This window comes from Bos taurus, chromosome 21 (genome assembly GCF_002263795.3).
Source record: "Bos taurus isolate L1 Dominette 01449 registration number 42190680 breed Hereford chromosome 21, ARS-UCD2.0, whole genome shotgun sequence".
NCBI classification, from domain to species: domain Eukaryota; kingdom Metazoa; phylum Chordata; class Mammalia; order Artiodactyla; family Bovidae; genus Bos; species Bos taurus.
In genome coordinates, this window is record NC_037348.1 from 52,272,674 (window position 1) to 52,285,989 (window position 13,316).

At 35.5% G+C, this 13,316-nt stretch overlaps 1 protein-coding gene across 1 annotated transcript; it reads right to left on the minus strand.

The window, feature by feature from the left end:
- Positions 1-7,994: 7,994 nt before the first annotated feature.
- On the minus strand, positions 7,995-12,921 carry LOC785161 (DBH-like monooxygenase protein 1; the record flags this gene model as incomplete). The annotated part of the gene is given in 2 exon segments (XM_059879226.1): positions 7,995-12,245; positions 12,247-12,921. Coding segments are annotated over 2 exon segments (1,728 nt in total), but the record flags the coding sequence as incomplete, so codon positions are not given.
- Positions 12,922-13,316: the final 395 nt, after the last annotated feature.

Consider the following 13,316-nt stretch of genomic DNA (forward strand, 5'->3'; position numbering starts at 1 on the left):
ATTTTTAATGTTTTTGAGGAAACTTCATACAGTTTTCCACTACAGCTATACTATTTCACATCCCCACCAACACTGGAAAATGGTTCCAATTTCTCTATATCTTTCTAACACTTACTTTTTTTTGTTTGTTTTTTTGATAATAATCATCCTAATGCATCTAAGGTAATATCATTTCAGCTTTGACTTCTGTTTTCCTGATGATTGAGGATTTTGAATATCTTTTCATGTGTCTATTGGCCATCTAAAAAGCTTTGGAGATATATTTATTATATTCTTTATACATTTTTTGAATCAGTTGTTTGTCTTTTTATTGTTGAGAGTTAGAAGTTCTCTTATATATTCTGAGTTATGTCCATAATTTGATATATGATTTGCAAATATTATCTCCCATTCATATTTATTTTGTTAATAGTATCTTTTGATGCACATTATTTTTATTTTTTATTTTCCATGAAGCCTGGTTTTTCTACTTTTTCTTTTGTTGTCTCAGTCTTTGGTGTTACAATTAAGAAATCACTCCCAAATCCAATGTAATGAAAATTTTGCCCAATGTTTTCTTATAAAAGTTTAACAGTTTTATATCTTACATTTAAGTATTTAATCCACTTTAAGTTAATTTTTGCATACATAGTGTTAGGTAAGGTCCAACTTCATTCTTTGGCATATGGATACCTAGTTTTTTCACTACCATTTGTTGAATTGTTGACTGTCTTTTTCCCCATTGAATGATTTTGTCATTCATTGAAATTCGAAGTTACTTCTAAGCATTTATTTCTAAGTATTCTATTCCATTGGTTTATATGTCTGTCTTTATGTTTGTACCATACTGTTTTGAGTATTATAGTTTTATAACACAGTTTGAAATCAGGAAGTATGAGGCCTCCAGCTTTGATTTTGTTTTCAAAATTATTTTGACTCTTCAATATCCCTTGAGTTTCTATATGAATTTTAGAATGGTATTTCTACTTTTTGGGGAAAAAAAGCTTATTTGGAATATTGATAGTGATTACATTAAATATGTAGATCACTTTGAGTAATATTGACATCTTAACAAATATTGAATTTTCCAATCTATGAATATAGAATGTATTTCCTTTTATGTATATATTTCCTTTTTCAGCAATGTTTTGTGGTCTTCACTGTACAAATCTTTCATCTCCTGAGCTCATTATTTTTGATGCTATTATACATAGAATTGGTTTCTTAATTTCATGTTCAGATAGTTAATGTTAGTGTATAGAAATACCTGTGGCAGATTCATTTTGATATTTGGCAAAACTAATACAATTATGTAAAGTTTAAAAATAAAAAAAAATAGAACTAACTTTTCTATTTTTACTTTGTATCCTGTTACTATTTGCTGGATTTTTTGATAGTTCCAGTAGTATTTGTGGAAACTTCTAGATTTTATTATGTATAGGAAACAATAGGTAATATCCAGATATATGTAAGTGATGTTTATAGTCATTGGTTCATTGGATTATGGAAAATGAGAAGTACCATGATCTGCCAAATGTAGACTGGAGAATCAGGAAGTCTGATGTTTTAATTCAGTCAGAGTCCAAAAGACTCTGAATTGAAGCACTGGTGGCCTAAGACCCTATCTGAGTGAGTGCCATCAGTGTCTAAGGGCAGGAGAAGATGGGCATCTCAGCTCTCTGGGCTTCCCTTAGCAAAGGCAAATCGATACAAAATAATCATCTCTCATATATATACATATATTTCAAATTCCTTGTAATCTTTACTATCTCTTTAGCAAAATGGTTCTGCAGAATGCCTCTGAGTATCTCCAGTGTCAAAATTTTTCTTGTAGATAACATGCACTTATGTATTATAGAATATTCCAATTGATAAAGCAGACCAGAAATACAATAAAACTAACACTATTCATCCCAAGATGTTGGAGACAATGTGTAAATACTTTTTATTTTCCCCCTGCTATATTTTTAATGTAAAAATAGATTAGTCCATTTAAAATTTAAGCTTCAGTCTGAGTGTGAAGGCAGGAGAAGACAAAAGTCCCAGCTTGAGCTTGAAGATAATCAGGCTGAGAGAGTTAATTCTCCTTTACTCAACTTTTTTTCTCTATTCAACATCCAGTGGATTGGTTATGCCCAGCCTCAATGGATATGGTAATCTGCTTTCTTCAGGCTACTGATTTAAGTATAATTTCTTTTGGAAACACACTTAGAGACACACTCAGAATAATGTTTAACCAAATATCTGAGCACCCTCTGGCCTAGTCAACTTGACACATAAAGTTAACCATCCCACAACATAATCCTTTATTATCTCTTTTGCAATAATCTGTTACGGGAAATTAATTGTATTTCATTTGAATTAGTACATTTTTGTTTTACATGTTTTGGGACTAATGTCTAAAAATTTTATTATAATTCACAATTTTGCATTAAAATTCTCTTTATAAACCCAGGTGTATTCACTGTAAACTCAGAATTTAGCTATGCATTTATTTCTAAAGCTTAATACTTACATTTATATGATGTATTTAATCTTCTGAAGTACAATCCAAAGCCAATTTTCATTCAATGTGCATATCTGAAGCAAAAACATCTATAAAGAAGTATATTTTGATATTCTAGAAGGAGTCATTAATGGGAGGCTATTCACAGCAGGCTTATCTTCAAAAGTGATTGGGAAGAAGTCTTAAAGATGAATAAATGTTGAAGATAACTTTTCTTTAATGCCAACAGTTGTTGAAAGTTCGTTTTAGCTATGAGAAATGAATACTAGTATTTTTCGTTGAATAGTCTGATGCTAATGTGACTCTAAATTTACTCCATGGTGACAGAAATTAAATGAAGTTTTTCTGAGTAACTAAAACTACACAAAAGCAAGTTATATCTTTAATAGAAGCATGAAAAAGAAACCACTTGGAAGTGTAATATAAATTTAGATTGGCTAAATATTAAAATGCTCATATGAGTGGTTTTTTCTCTTTCCTGGAGAGAAGTTGATTTGCAAATTGAGTCCTTTATTGTTTTTATTGTCTAAAATCTTTCCTGATGTAGAAATTCTTATATTTTAGAAATCACTCCTACTTTGCTTATTTTCCTGTGCCATCATATCCATCAGCAATTTGATGATCCCCACATCTTTCTCTGTGCCTAGACCTCTCGACCAAACAAGAAGTTATGGCAATGAAACATGTAAAATATCATGTAGGAAACGTGTTGCCAGTCCAAGTTCGATGTACGATGCTGGATGCTTGGGGCTGGTGCACTGGGACGGCCCAGAGGGATGGTATGGGGAGGGAGGAGGGAGGAGGGTTCGGGATGGGGAACACATGTATACCTGTGGCGGATTCATTTTGATATTTGGCAAAACTAATACAATTATGTAAAGTTTAAAAATAAAATAAAATTAGAAAAAAAAAAGAAGTTAGAAATGAATGTTCATGTAAAAATATGCTAAATCAATGTTTGAATTTGTTGAATATTTTTTCTGCATCTATTGAGATGACAGTGTGATTTTTATCCTTCATTTTTAATACAGTACATCAAGTTAATGAATTGTGGATATTGAACTATGCTGCACTCTTGGATTTAATCTTTTTGACCATTTAAAATTATCATAAAATGATAATTTTAAAGCATTATTTAATTCAGTTTACTAATTGAAGATGTTTACATCTATGTTCACCAGAAATATTGAATAATTTTCTTGTTTTTCTTTCCTTTTTTTAGTGTCTTTGTTTTTGATGTCAGGGTAATACTAGTCTCTTAGAATGAGTTTGAAATTCTTCGCTCCTTTTAAACGTTTGGGGAGACTTTGAGAATAGGTACTAGCTCTTCTTTAAATGTTTGGTATAATCGTACTGTCAAGCTGTCTGATCCTGGAATTTTGTTTCTTGGGAGTTCTTTTTATTACTGACTCAACTGCATTACTGGTAATCAATTTGGTAATATTTTATATTTCTTCTTGATTCAGTTTTGGAAGGTTGTGTATTTCTAGGAACATTTCCGTGGTTTTCCATTTTATTGGTGTATAGTTATTTGCTGAAACTCCAATATGTTGGCCACCTGATGTGAAGAACTGATTCATTTGATAAGACCCTGATGCTGGGAAAGATTGAAGGCGGGAGAAGGGGACGACAGAGGATGAGATGGTTGGATGGCATCACCAACTCAATGGACATGAGTTTGAGTGAACTCCAGGAGTTAGTGATGGACAGGGAGGCCTGGCGTGCTGCAGTCCATGGGGTCGCAGAGAGTCAGACACGACTGAGCGACTGAACTGAACTGACAGTTATTTGTAATAATCCCTTATAATGTATTTCTGTGGATCAGTTGTTACTTCTCCTTCTATTTCTGATATTGATTATTTGAAATCTCTCTTTTGTTTATGATGAATCTAAAATCTCTCTTTAATTTATGATGAATCAGGCCAAAGGTTTATCAATTTTATCTTTTCAGAGAATGAGACCTTAGACTCCTTGATCTTTTCTATTTTATTAGTCTCTATTTCATTTATTTCTGCTCCAATCTTTATCGTATCTTTCCTTCAACTAACTCTGGGATTTGTTTGTTCTTCTTGTTCTAGTTTCCTTAGATGTAAGGTTATGCTGCTTGAGATATTTTTTTCTGGTTCATTAAGGAAGACTTTTATCACCATAATCTTCATCTTTGGAGCTGCATTTGCACAATGCTATAGATTTTGAATTGCTGTGTTTCATTTTCATTTATCTCCAGATAATTAAAAATTTCCTCTTAGGATTCTTCACTCGTCCCTTGCTTATTTAGTAGCGTAATTTTTACCCTCCATGTGCTTGAGTTTTTAGCATCTTTTTTCTTGTAGCTTATTTCTGATCTCTTACTGCCTAGTTAGAAAAAAATGCTTCATGATTTCTGTTTTTTAAACTTATTGAGTCTTGTTTTGTGGCCTAAAATGTGCACTCTAATCCCATAATCTCTTTCATGTATATTATTCAAGTGATTTAGGAAAATGATTCTCAAAGTCTCATCTCCTTTATTAAATCACTTTAAAATATTATATACTTATTATTTTTCTTATTTATATTCATTTCAATGTAATTAATTGTTTCACATGTGTGTTCCCTACTAAACACTAGTTTTCAGCAAAATTATATAACCATATTTTAAAAAAATTAGTGACTAACACATTTATTCATTCAATACAACTATAAATGATGAACGAATGAACATTTTGAACTAGATTCTTCTTTGGTCTCTCTGTCTACTTATGTCAATTTTGTGTTCTGTATCTTCATTATTAAATTTTATAAAAATTGTGCTGCCTAATTTATTAAAATCATTCATTTATACAATCATTTAGTGTTTAAATTATAAATTTTGTAGTTTTATATTTTAATATCTTTTATCTTTTGCATAGAAGCAGTTATATGCCTAATTTTAATTGGAGTTTGGTATTAAAAAGATCTATATATCAGGGCCTAGAGAACAAAATACAGAGCATGGGACTATGACTAGGAAATTTCTGTTTCAAGGAGTTTTCTTTTCTCATAAATTATATTAACCAATAGATTTGTATTGTGGCAAAATTATCTTAGAGGACATTGTGAATTAAGAAACTTTACCATTATTTGTCCTTTAAAGATGGACAGCCCTTACTTCTGGTATAGGCATGCATAAGAGAAGAACCTTTCTCTACAAAGCTAGTTCATTCCTGGGCAATTTTCCTATCCACCTACTTTGTGCCTAGTATTTGTTTTCATCTCTCTACTTCATGAGTCTTAGTTCTGTATTTTTGTTTTCTAGTATATTTGGTTATATTTTGTGTGTATTTAATATTTTGAGTTTTTTATCCTAATTCATTGACTTTTTCTTTTAAGATTTCTTCCTTCATGTATTCCTTTCTTTTTTTTTTAAGAGTATATTTCTTCCTTTTTTCTTTCCTTCAATAATTGCTTATTTACAAGTTCATGTCTAAGTATACTTATAGGAGAATAAAGGCTATTTTAAACTGTTTTATGACCTTAAATGCATTTTCTGTTATCTATATAATTGCCATGCCTTATAGCAGTACAATGAAAAGGTGACTTGTTACTTATCGATACCAGTATCAAGATCATTGAGATAGCCAAGCTGAAATTGAATAATAAAACTTTAGAGTTGGAGGACCTTAAAGATTATTTAATAATGCAGTTTCTGCATTTGCATATAGATAAGGTCAGTAGAAATTGAATTACTTGTGTAAAGTCATATATTTAGTTTGAGACAGGGTAGGCGGGGATACCTGTTCTTTGATACCTTTGCAAAGCTTTTTATACTGAATTCCATGACTTCTGTTGGTCTGACATTCAAGACTGACACTCTTAAAAGTAACCAGATATCAAAGATACTATAAAACTCTGATATGATGATTATTATGTACATAGTATTATGATATAGTGTATTATTATGTAGAAGAGAGATACTCTAGATATATAAATGTATGATATACATTGGCATATAGAATGTAATTGTAGTCATAGAGAATGAAACATAACAAGAGAAAATGGTATCAAATTGGGCTTTGGATAGCTGTAATACTAATAGGTTGGATAAAAATAGAAGAATAAAAATAGCATTATAAAATGTAAAAAGAAAACCTGGATAGAAGAAAATCCAGAAAAGACCAAAGGAGCAAAGATTTTTAAGAAGCAGAAAATAAAATGAAGAAGATGAGAAGTGAAAATGTCCATTAGTTTGCATACATGTGGGAGATTTTTGTCATTAGAACAAGTTATGTCTGTAAATTATTGGACCAAACTGAAGTTTAAGTTATTAGGGGAGTCCTTGTGAGGAGATCTTAAGGAGATAGTGACAAAATTTTTTGCTTGACCAAACCGTACTCAGGCTCCTGAACCTTCTCCTAGGCCTATCTGTAGACTTTTTATATAATTCAACTTTGGCAAGAGTCTGGCTAAGTCACTTTAGTAAGAATCCTCCACCCCCACTCGGACTCCCTCTTCAATATCTGATCACACTGATATCCGATCAGATTTCTTATTTTGCACAATCCCCCAGGGGATATCTGATCACTCTGGTCCATCTTTAGCAAGACATCTATTAGATGGGCTTCGCCAGAATTCCCCATGCCCCTGGTGTTTTCCCTTATTGTACATCTATGGACCACAACCCTGTTCTTTGGCTGTAAAGTCCCACTTGCATGTGCTATATTTGGAGTTAAATCCAATCTATCACCCACACTGCAAAACTTCATCATAGTATTCCCTATATCTGTTATGATAGTGATACCCCCACCCTCCAAATAAAGTTTTTCTTGCTGTGATTTGACACAAGTCTTTGAACATTTTTTTTCTTAAACAATATATAATAAATTAGAGTAATTTGTCAAAAAGTTTACTATCAAAGGGTAAGAAGTATAATGTATTATTTGGAGAGAAAAGTACAGTGTAGAAACTTCTGTTTAATTTTTATGCTATGTAAATAATAAAATAAAGATAAGACTTAAATCAGAAATTAGAAAATTATATGAGAAAGCAGGAAGACTCAGTGACTAAAAATCTTCCAGAAGGCTGGAGGGCCTGCCTGGGAGCTTACTTGCCATAGCAGAGAAGGACTGTAGAGATGTACATGGCTGTGGACTGAGAAAAATGGGGTGTTTTTTGTTGCAATGACTTTTGTCTTCTCAGGGAAGCAGGGGTAGGATATGGAGAGGCTGAGGAGTGAAAAAGGGAGGAAGAAGGAGGAAGAATCAAAGTGTGGGAATTGTGAGAGAATTTTGAATTAACTATTGAAGTGAATTGAAGAGCAATTTTGTCATAATATACAGCAAGTTTGGGACAAAAAGAGAATTAGAATATGAATCTCTTGACGTGCAGTACAAATAATATTAGGCTGTTGCAAGTGTAATTGTGATTTTGGACCGTGAATTTTAAATCATTATAACTAGGCTCAAACACACCTTTAATAATTAAAGTAGGAACCATAACAATCAACACATTTTTTGCCAATAAGAAATAAGTTTATTTCTGTAGCATAAAAATTTATACTTTGGGATTTGATAAACTCTTGAAAAGCATTTTCTACCTCTGGCTGGTTGTGGAAGAGTTTTCCCTGCAAATAGTTGTCAAGATGCTTAAAAGCAACTGTGATGTTGGAGAAGACTCAAGAGTCCCCTGGACTGCAAGGAGATCCAACCAGTCCATCCTAAAGGAAGATCAGTCCTGGGTGTTCATTGGAAGGACTGATGTTGAAGCTGAAACTCCAATCCTTTGGCCACCTGATGCGAAGAGCTGACTCATTTGAAAAGACACTGATGCTGGGAAAGATTGAAGGCAGGAGAAGGGTATGACAGAGGATGAGATGGTTGGATGGCATCACTGACTCAATGGACATGAGTTTGGGTGAACTCCAGGAGTTGGTGATGGACAGGGAGGCCTGACATGTTGCAGTCCATGGGATCCCAAAGAGTTGGACACAACTGAGAGACTGAACTGAACTGAACTGATGGTGGATGAGACAAAATTTCATAGCCCAATTCGTTCAACTTCTGAAGCACTGGTTGTGCAACGTGCAGTCAGGTGTGGTGGAGAAGAATTGGGCCCTTTCTGTTGACCAATGCTAAGTGCAGGCATTTCAGTTTTCAGTGTATCTCATCAATTTGTTGACCATATTTCTCAGATGTAATGGTTTCACGAGGATTCAGAAAGCTGTAGTGGATCAGCTGGGCAGCAGACAACCAAACAGTGACCATGACCTTTTTATTTTATTTGGCTTTGGGAAGTGCTTTGGAATTTCTCAGTCCAACCACTGAGCTGTTCATCACTGGTTGTCTTATAAAACCCACTTTTCATCGCACATCACAATCTGATCGAGAAATGAGTCATTGTTGTTGTGTACAATAAGAGAAGCTGACACTTCAAATCGACATGTTTTAAAAATCTTTGGTCAGTTCATGAGACACCCATTTTTGAGCTTTTTCACCTTTCCAATTTGCTTCAAATGCCAAACAACCATAGAATGGTCAATGTTGAGTTCTTTGGCAACTTCTCTTATAAAAGGATTAGCTTTGATGATCGCTCTCAATTGGTCATTGTTAACTTCCAATGGCCAGGCACTACACTCCTTAACTTCAAGACTGTCATCTCCTTTGCAAAACTTCTTGAACCACCACTGCATTGTATGTTCCTTAGAAGTTTCTGGGCCATTATTGATGTAGAAAATTATATCCAGTGCTTTACAACTCATTTTAAACACAAGTAAGAAAATTGCTTGAATTTGCTTTTTGTCTGACATCATTTCCATGATTTACACACACACAAAAAAAATCAAATAAAAAATATAAAGTGAGAAATGTGCATTAAAATTATATATAGCAAAAAATAAAATGATGTATAGCATAATCACATTTGAGATTGGATTCCAAGATTAAAGACAAATTTCAACAATGCAAAACCTGCAATTACTTTTGCACCTACCTAATATCCTCTCAGATAGGTACTAAGCTTAAATATAAAGTAAAAAATAATTGGATGTTTTAGGAGCTATTGATATGTTATTTGTTTAATATATATGAACAAGCACTAAAGGGGTAAAAATTTAGCACCAGTGATATCTTACATGAGAGAAAACTCTACAATGTATCTATCTCTCATATTCACTCTGCTTAAAGGAAAGAAAGGAACTATAACTTGATATTTTAAAACTATGTCTGACAAGTTCAAAAAGTATAAGGGCTTGAAAGCAGAAGAACAAGATAGATTGAATTCCTGATTTCCATTTTAGACCAATATTTGAGCCACACAGCTGGTATGATTCATAAATTCAGGCCAATTTACTTGTATCAATTTATCGACCCATCAGCAGGGTATGAGAGCACCTGTCAAGCTTAATTTTTGCTAATCATATTAATATTTGTAAACTGTATTTTTGAAAGCTGATAAAAACATGAAAAGAGAAAAATTGAATTGTGTTTATTTGTTTAACTTTTTAAAATTTGAATATGTTTTGTTGTGTGCTTATCCTTTCCCAAATATGTATATATTATACAGCTCATTTGTCTACTGAATTTTTTTGGCTATCTTACAATTGATTTTCATGAGATTTATTATACTGAAGTGTTACACTTTGGCTCGAACAGACTGGTTACTAATGTTGATTTATAACCACCATATTCTTAAAGAATTTGAGGCAATTTGCACCAATTTATCAGCACTGGTTATTGATGATGGTACAATTTGCTCATTTCACCTGGTCTTTGTAAGACTCCCAGTGAGGTTTGTCTTTGGAGCTGGTTACATGAAAATATGATGCCTAGCAGGGTACAGCAACCCTGTCTTGGTTCCAAAATGTTCCATAGCCACATCAGTGATTACTGATTTGAGAAAGAAGAGTATATGGTACAGACTTTACAGAGATAAGGGAATAGGGAAATCACACCAGATCAGTTCAGACTCCTTGCTATGAGGCAGCCCTTGGTTGTGATTCACATTGTGATTAATGCTGTTGCTATATTGTATTTTCCTGCAGTAAATGGTGGATTTGTAAACATTGCTATCTTGGGTTCTGTGAATACTGATTGGAAAATGAACCCTGTATAACTGGTACCATTGAAAAAGTGAAAGAAAGTGAGGCCACTCAGTCATGTCCGACTCTTTGCGACCCCACGGACGGTAGTCTACCCAGCCTCTCTGTCCAAGGGATTTTCCAGGCAAGAGTAAAGGAGTGGGTTGTCAGCCATCATTGCTATGCTATGCTAAGTCACTTCAGTCGTGTCCGACTCCGTGCGACCCCATAGACGGCAGCCCACCAGGCTTCCCCGTCCCTGGGATTCTCCAGGCAAGAACATTGGAGTGGGTTGCCATTTCCTTCTCCAATGCATGAAAGTGAAAAGTGAAAGTGAAGTCGCTCAGTCGTGTCCGACCCTCAGCGACCCCATGGACTGCACCTTCCAGGCTTCTTCATCCATGGGATTTTCCAGGCAAGAGTAGTGGAGTGGGGTGCCATTGCCTTCTCTGTTTAAGAGGTTATGTAGGGTCAATTTGGCTTTACTGAACGATTCATACATGTTATCAGATATTTCTGAGGAAAAGATGAGAACCTGATGGACATCTTTCAGGAAGCCTGGGAAGGAAGAGGGGACAGGAGGAAGGGAACCTGTGAAAGGAAGTCTCCAAGGTCTTCACCCTCATCCTTCACACCCCATAAATGTCCTAAACCTGCACGTGAAATGTCAGGCTCAGATCACGGAAAACCATGATCACCGAGCAGGACAGAATTAGGGCCACAAGCTCCTGGTGCTGAGTGAGCTGCCCAGGAGCAGCTTAGGAGCAGCTCGAGACAGACATTTCCATGAAGAGAACTGGAAGAAGCTCCATACACCAAGGGCTCTGCTTGATATGGTCTTTCTATATCTGGAGGTAATGCTGTCATGCCTTGAATCGACCACTCTGCATTGTCTGTCTTGGAGCATCTCACGTTGACCGGCAGGCTAAGGACAAGCTTATTGAAAGCAAGACCTTCCTTTTTAGTCCATTTAAACTTGTTCATTGCGTCCATGAAAGAAAGGTTTTTATACTGCTTAGGGCTTTTGATAATGAAAGCCCAGGTCGTGACTGGCCTGTAGATCTCCTTAACACCAATGAACTGAAGTTGCTCCATGATGTCTGGGATACTTGCACATCGAGTAAGATTAATTCTTGGGTAATAAAGAATGTATGAGAGACACATTTCATTCCCGGTGCTTAATCCTCCCCAAGTCATCCGGGCTCTATCTTTTGTGTTGTACCGACACTCAGTAATTAGATTATCTCCTGGTAAGATTGTTTGTTCTTCTTTTAGGTACTGAAACTCCTGGAAATTGAAATCAAAATTGTCATCATAAGCAAGTAATCTCATTTCCTCCCCTTTGTGAAAATGACACAGCCTGATGCCTCTGCCTGCCAGGTGAGCGTGGAGCAGAACAGCAAAAACATGGATGCCACTTGGCTTTTCAGCTTCCAAAGCCTCTTCCAGGCATTCCAGGGTGCAATGACCCTCAGACCGGAAGTCGGGCAGGCCCGGAGGGATGGTGTGAAAGAGGCTTACCCAGAGGCCAGCCTCAATCACCCCAGCATCGTATTTCCTTATATCTGCCGTATAAAATAATCTCAATCCAGAATTATCTATTAAGCCTTCCTTATATGTTGGATTGTCATAATGGACTTCCAGGAGCACATAATGAGGATCTAACGGAGTGCCAAGGGACAATCCAACATGAGGTGGATAGGAAAAAGCCTCTCCACCAATGGCCCAGGGGGAAAATGACGGTCTCACAGGTGAGGAAGGCATCGGGCATGTTAGGGTGGTAACACTCGTGCCCGTCGTCCGGGACACTGTCACTGAAGTTGCTGCTGCACTGATAGAGCAGCATGTGATGGACCAGACTCTCATGGCCTTTCTGAATCACGGGCTCAACCTTTATGACATGATGCTTTTCCTGGAGCCTAGGAATCTTAAACAGTTGGCACCAGTATGTTGTACCTTTGTTTGGGATGGGAACGTCTTGATTGACCAGGTCAAAGTATGGTACGGCTGTAGACAACATACTGGTTTTCTCAGGATTCAGTAACTGCAGACTCTTGGTACCATGATTGGATTCATGGTACTTAGGACCTGCTTCTCCCACATCTTCATGGTGGTAGGCCCAGATCACCCTTACCGTGTTCTCCATTATACTCTTGTCATTTATGTCACACGTATGCAGTTCTCTGGCAAATTCAATTACTGTGTGTGTACTATTTTCCATGGCATATTCTAGGTGGTAATCTTGCTGAGCATCTTTTCTCAATTCTCTGTTTGCATTTGTAAAATAATCCTAGAGGTAGGGCCGCCCACGGGCCACCCCACCCATGATGATGTCGGCCGCTGCCATGGCCCCGGTGGACAAGAAACTGAAGCCCACGTAGCCGGCGGTCTGCACCTTGAGGCGGAATACAGATTAATTTAATAATTCAGTTTTTATAAGTCAAAATTATTTCTATTTTTATTTGTGATTTCTTTCCTAGACATTAACCACAGATAATTGAAAGAACAACTCCCTCCTTGCTATTTTATACCTGCCTTTAAAGTGCTGAGGTGTTGATTTACTTAAGGATTATACATACATTGCCTATTTGCAGGCAACTAATGAAGAGAAAAATAATACCTCTTCTGGAAATTTATTTAGCCTAAGGTACTTCACTTAAATTACTTTGAACAGAGTCAATTATGAAAATACGCTTTCAGTACTTAAATTTCAGATACTAACAGATATTTCCAAAAGGGATCTTATTTCTTACAATTTATGTGATATTTTGATAGCTGGAAAATAAGACACAATCATGTAAA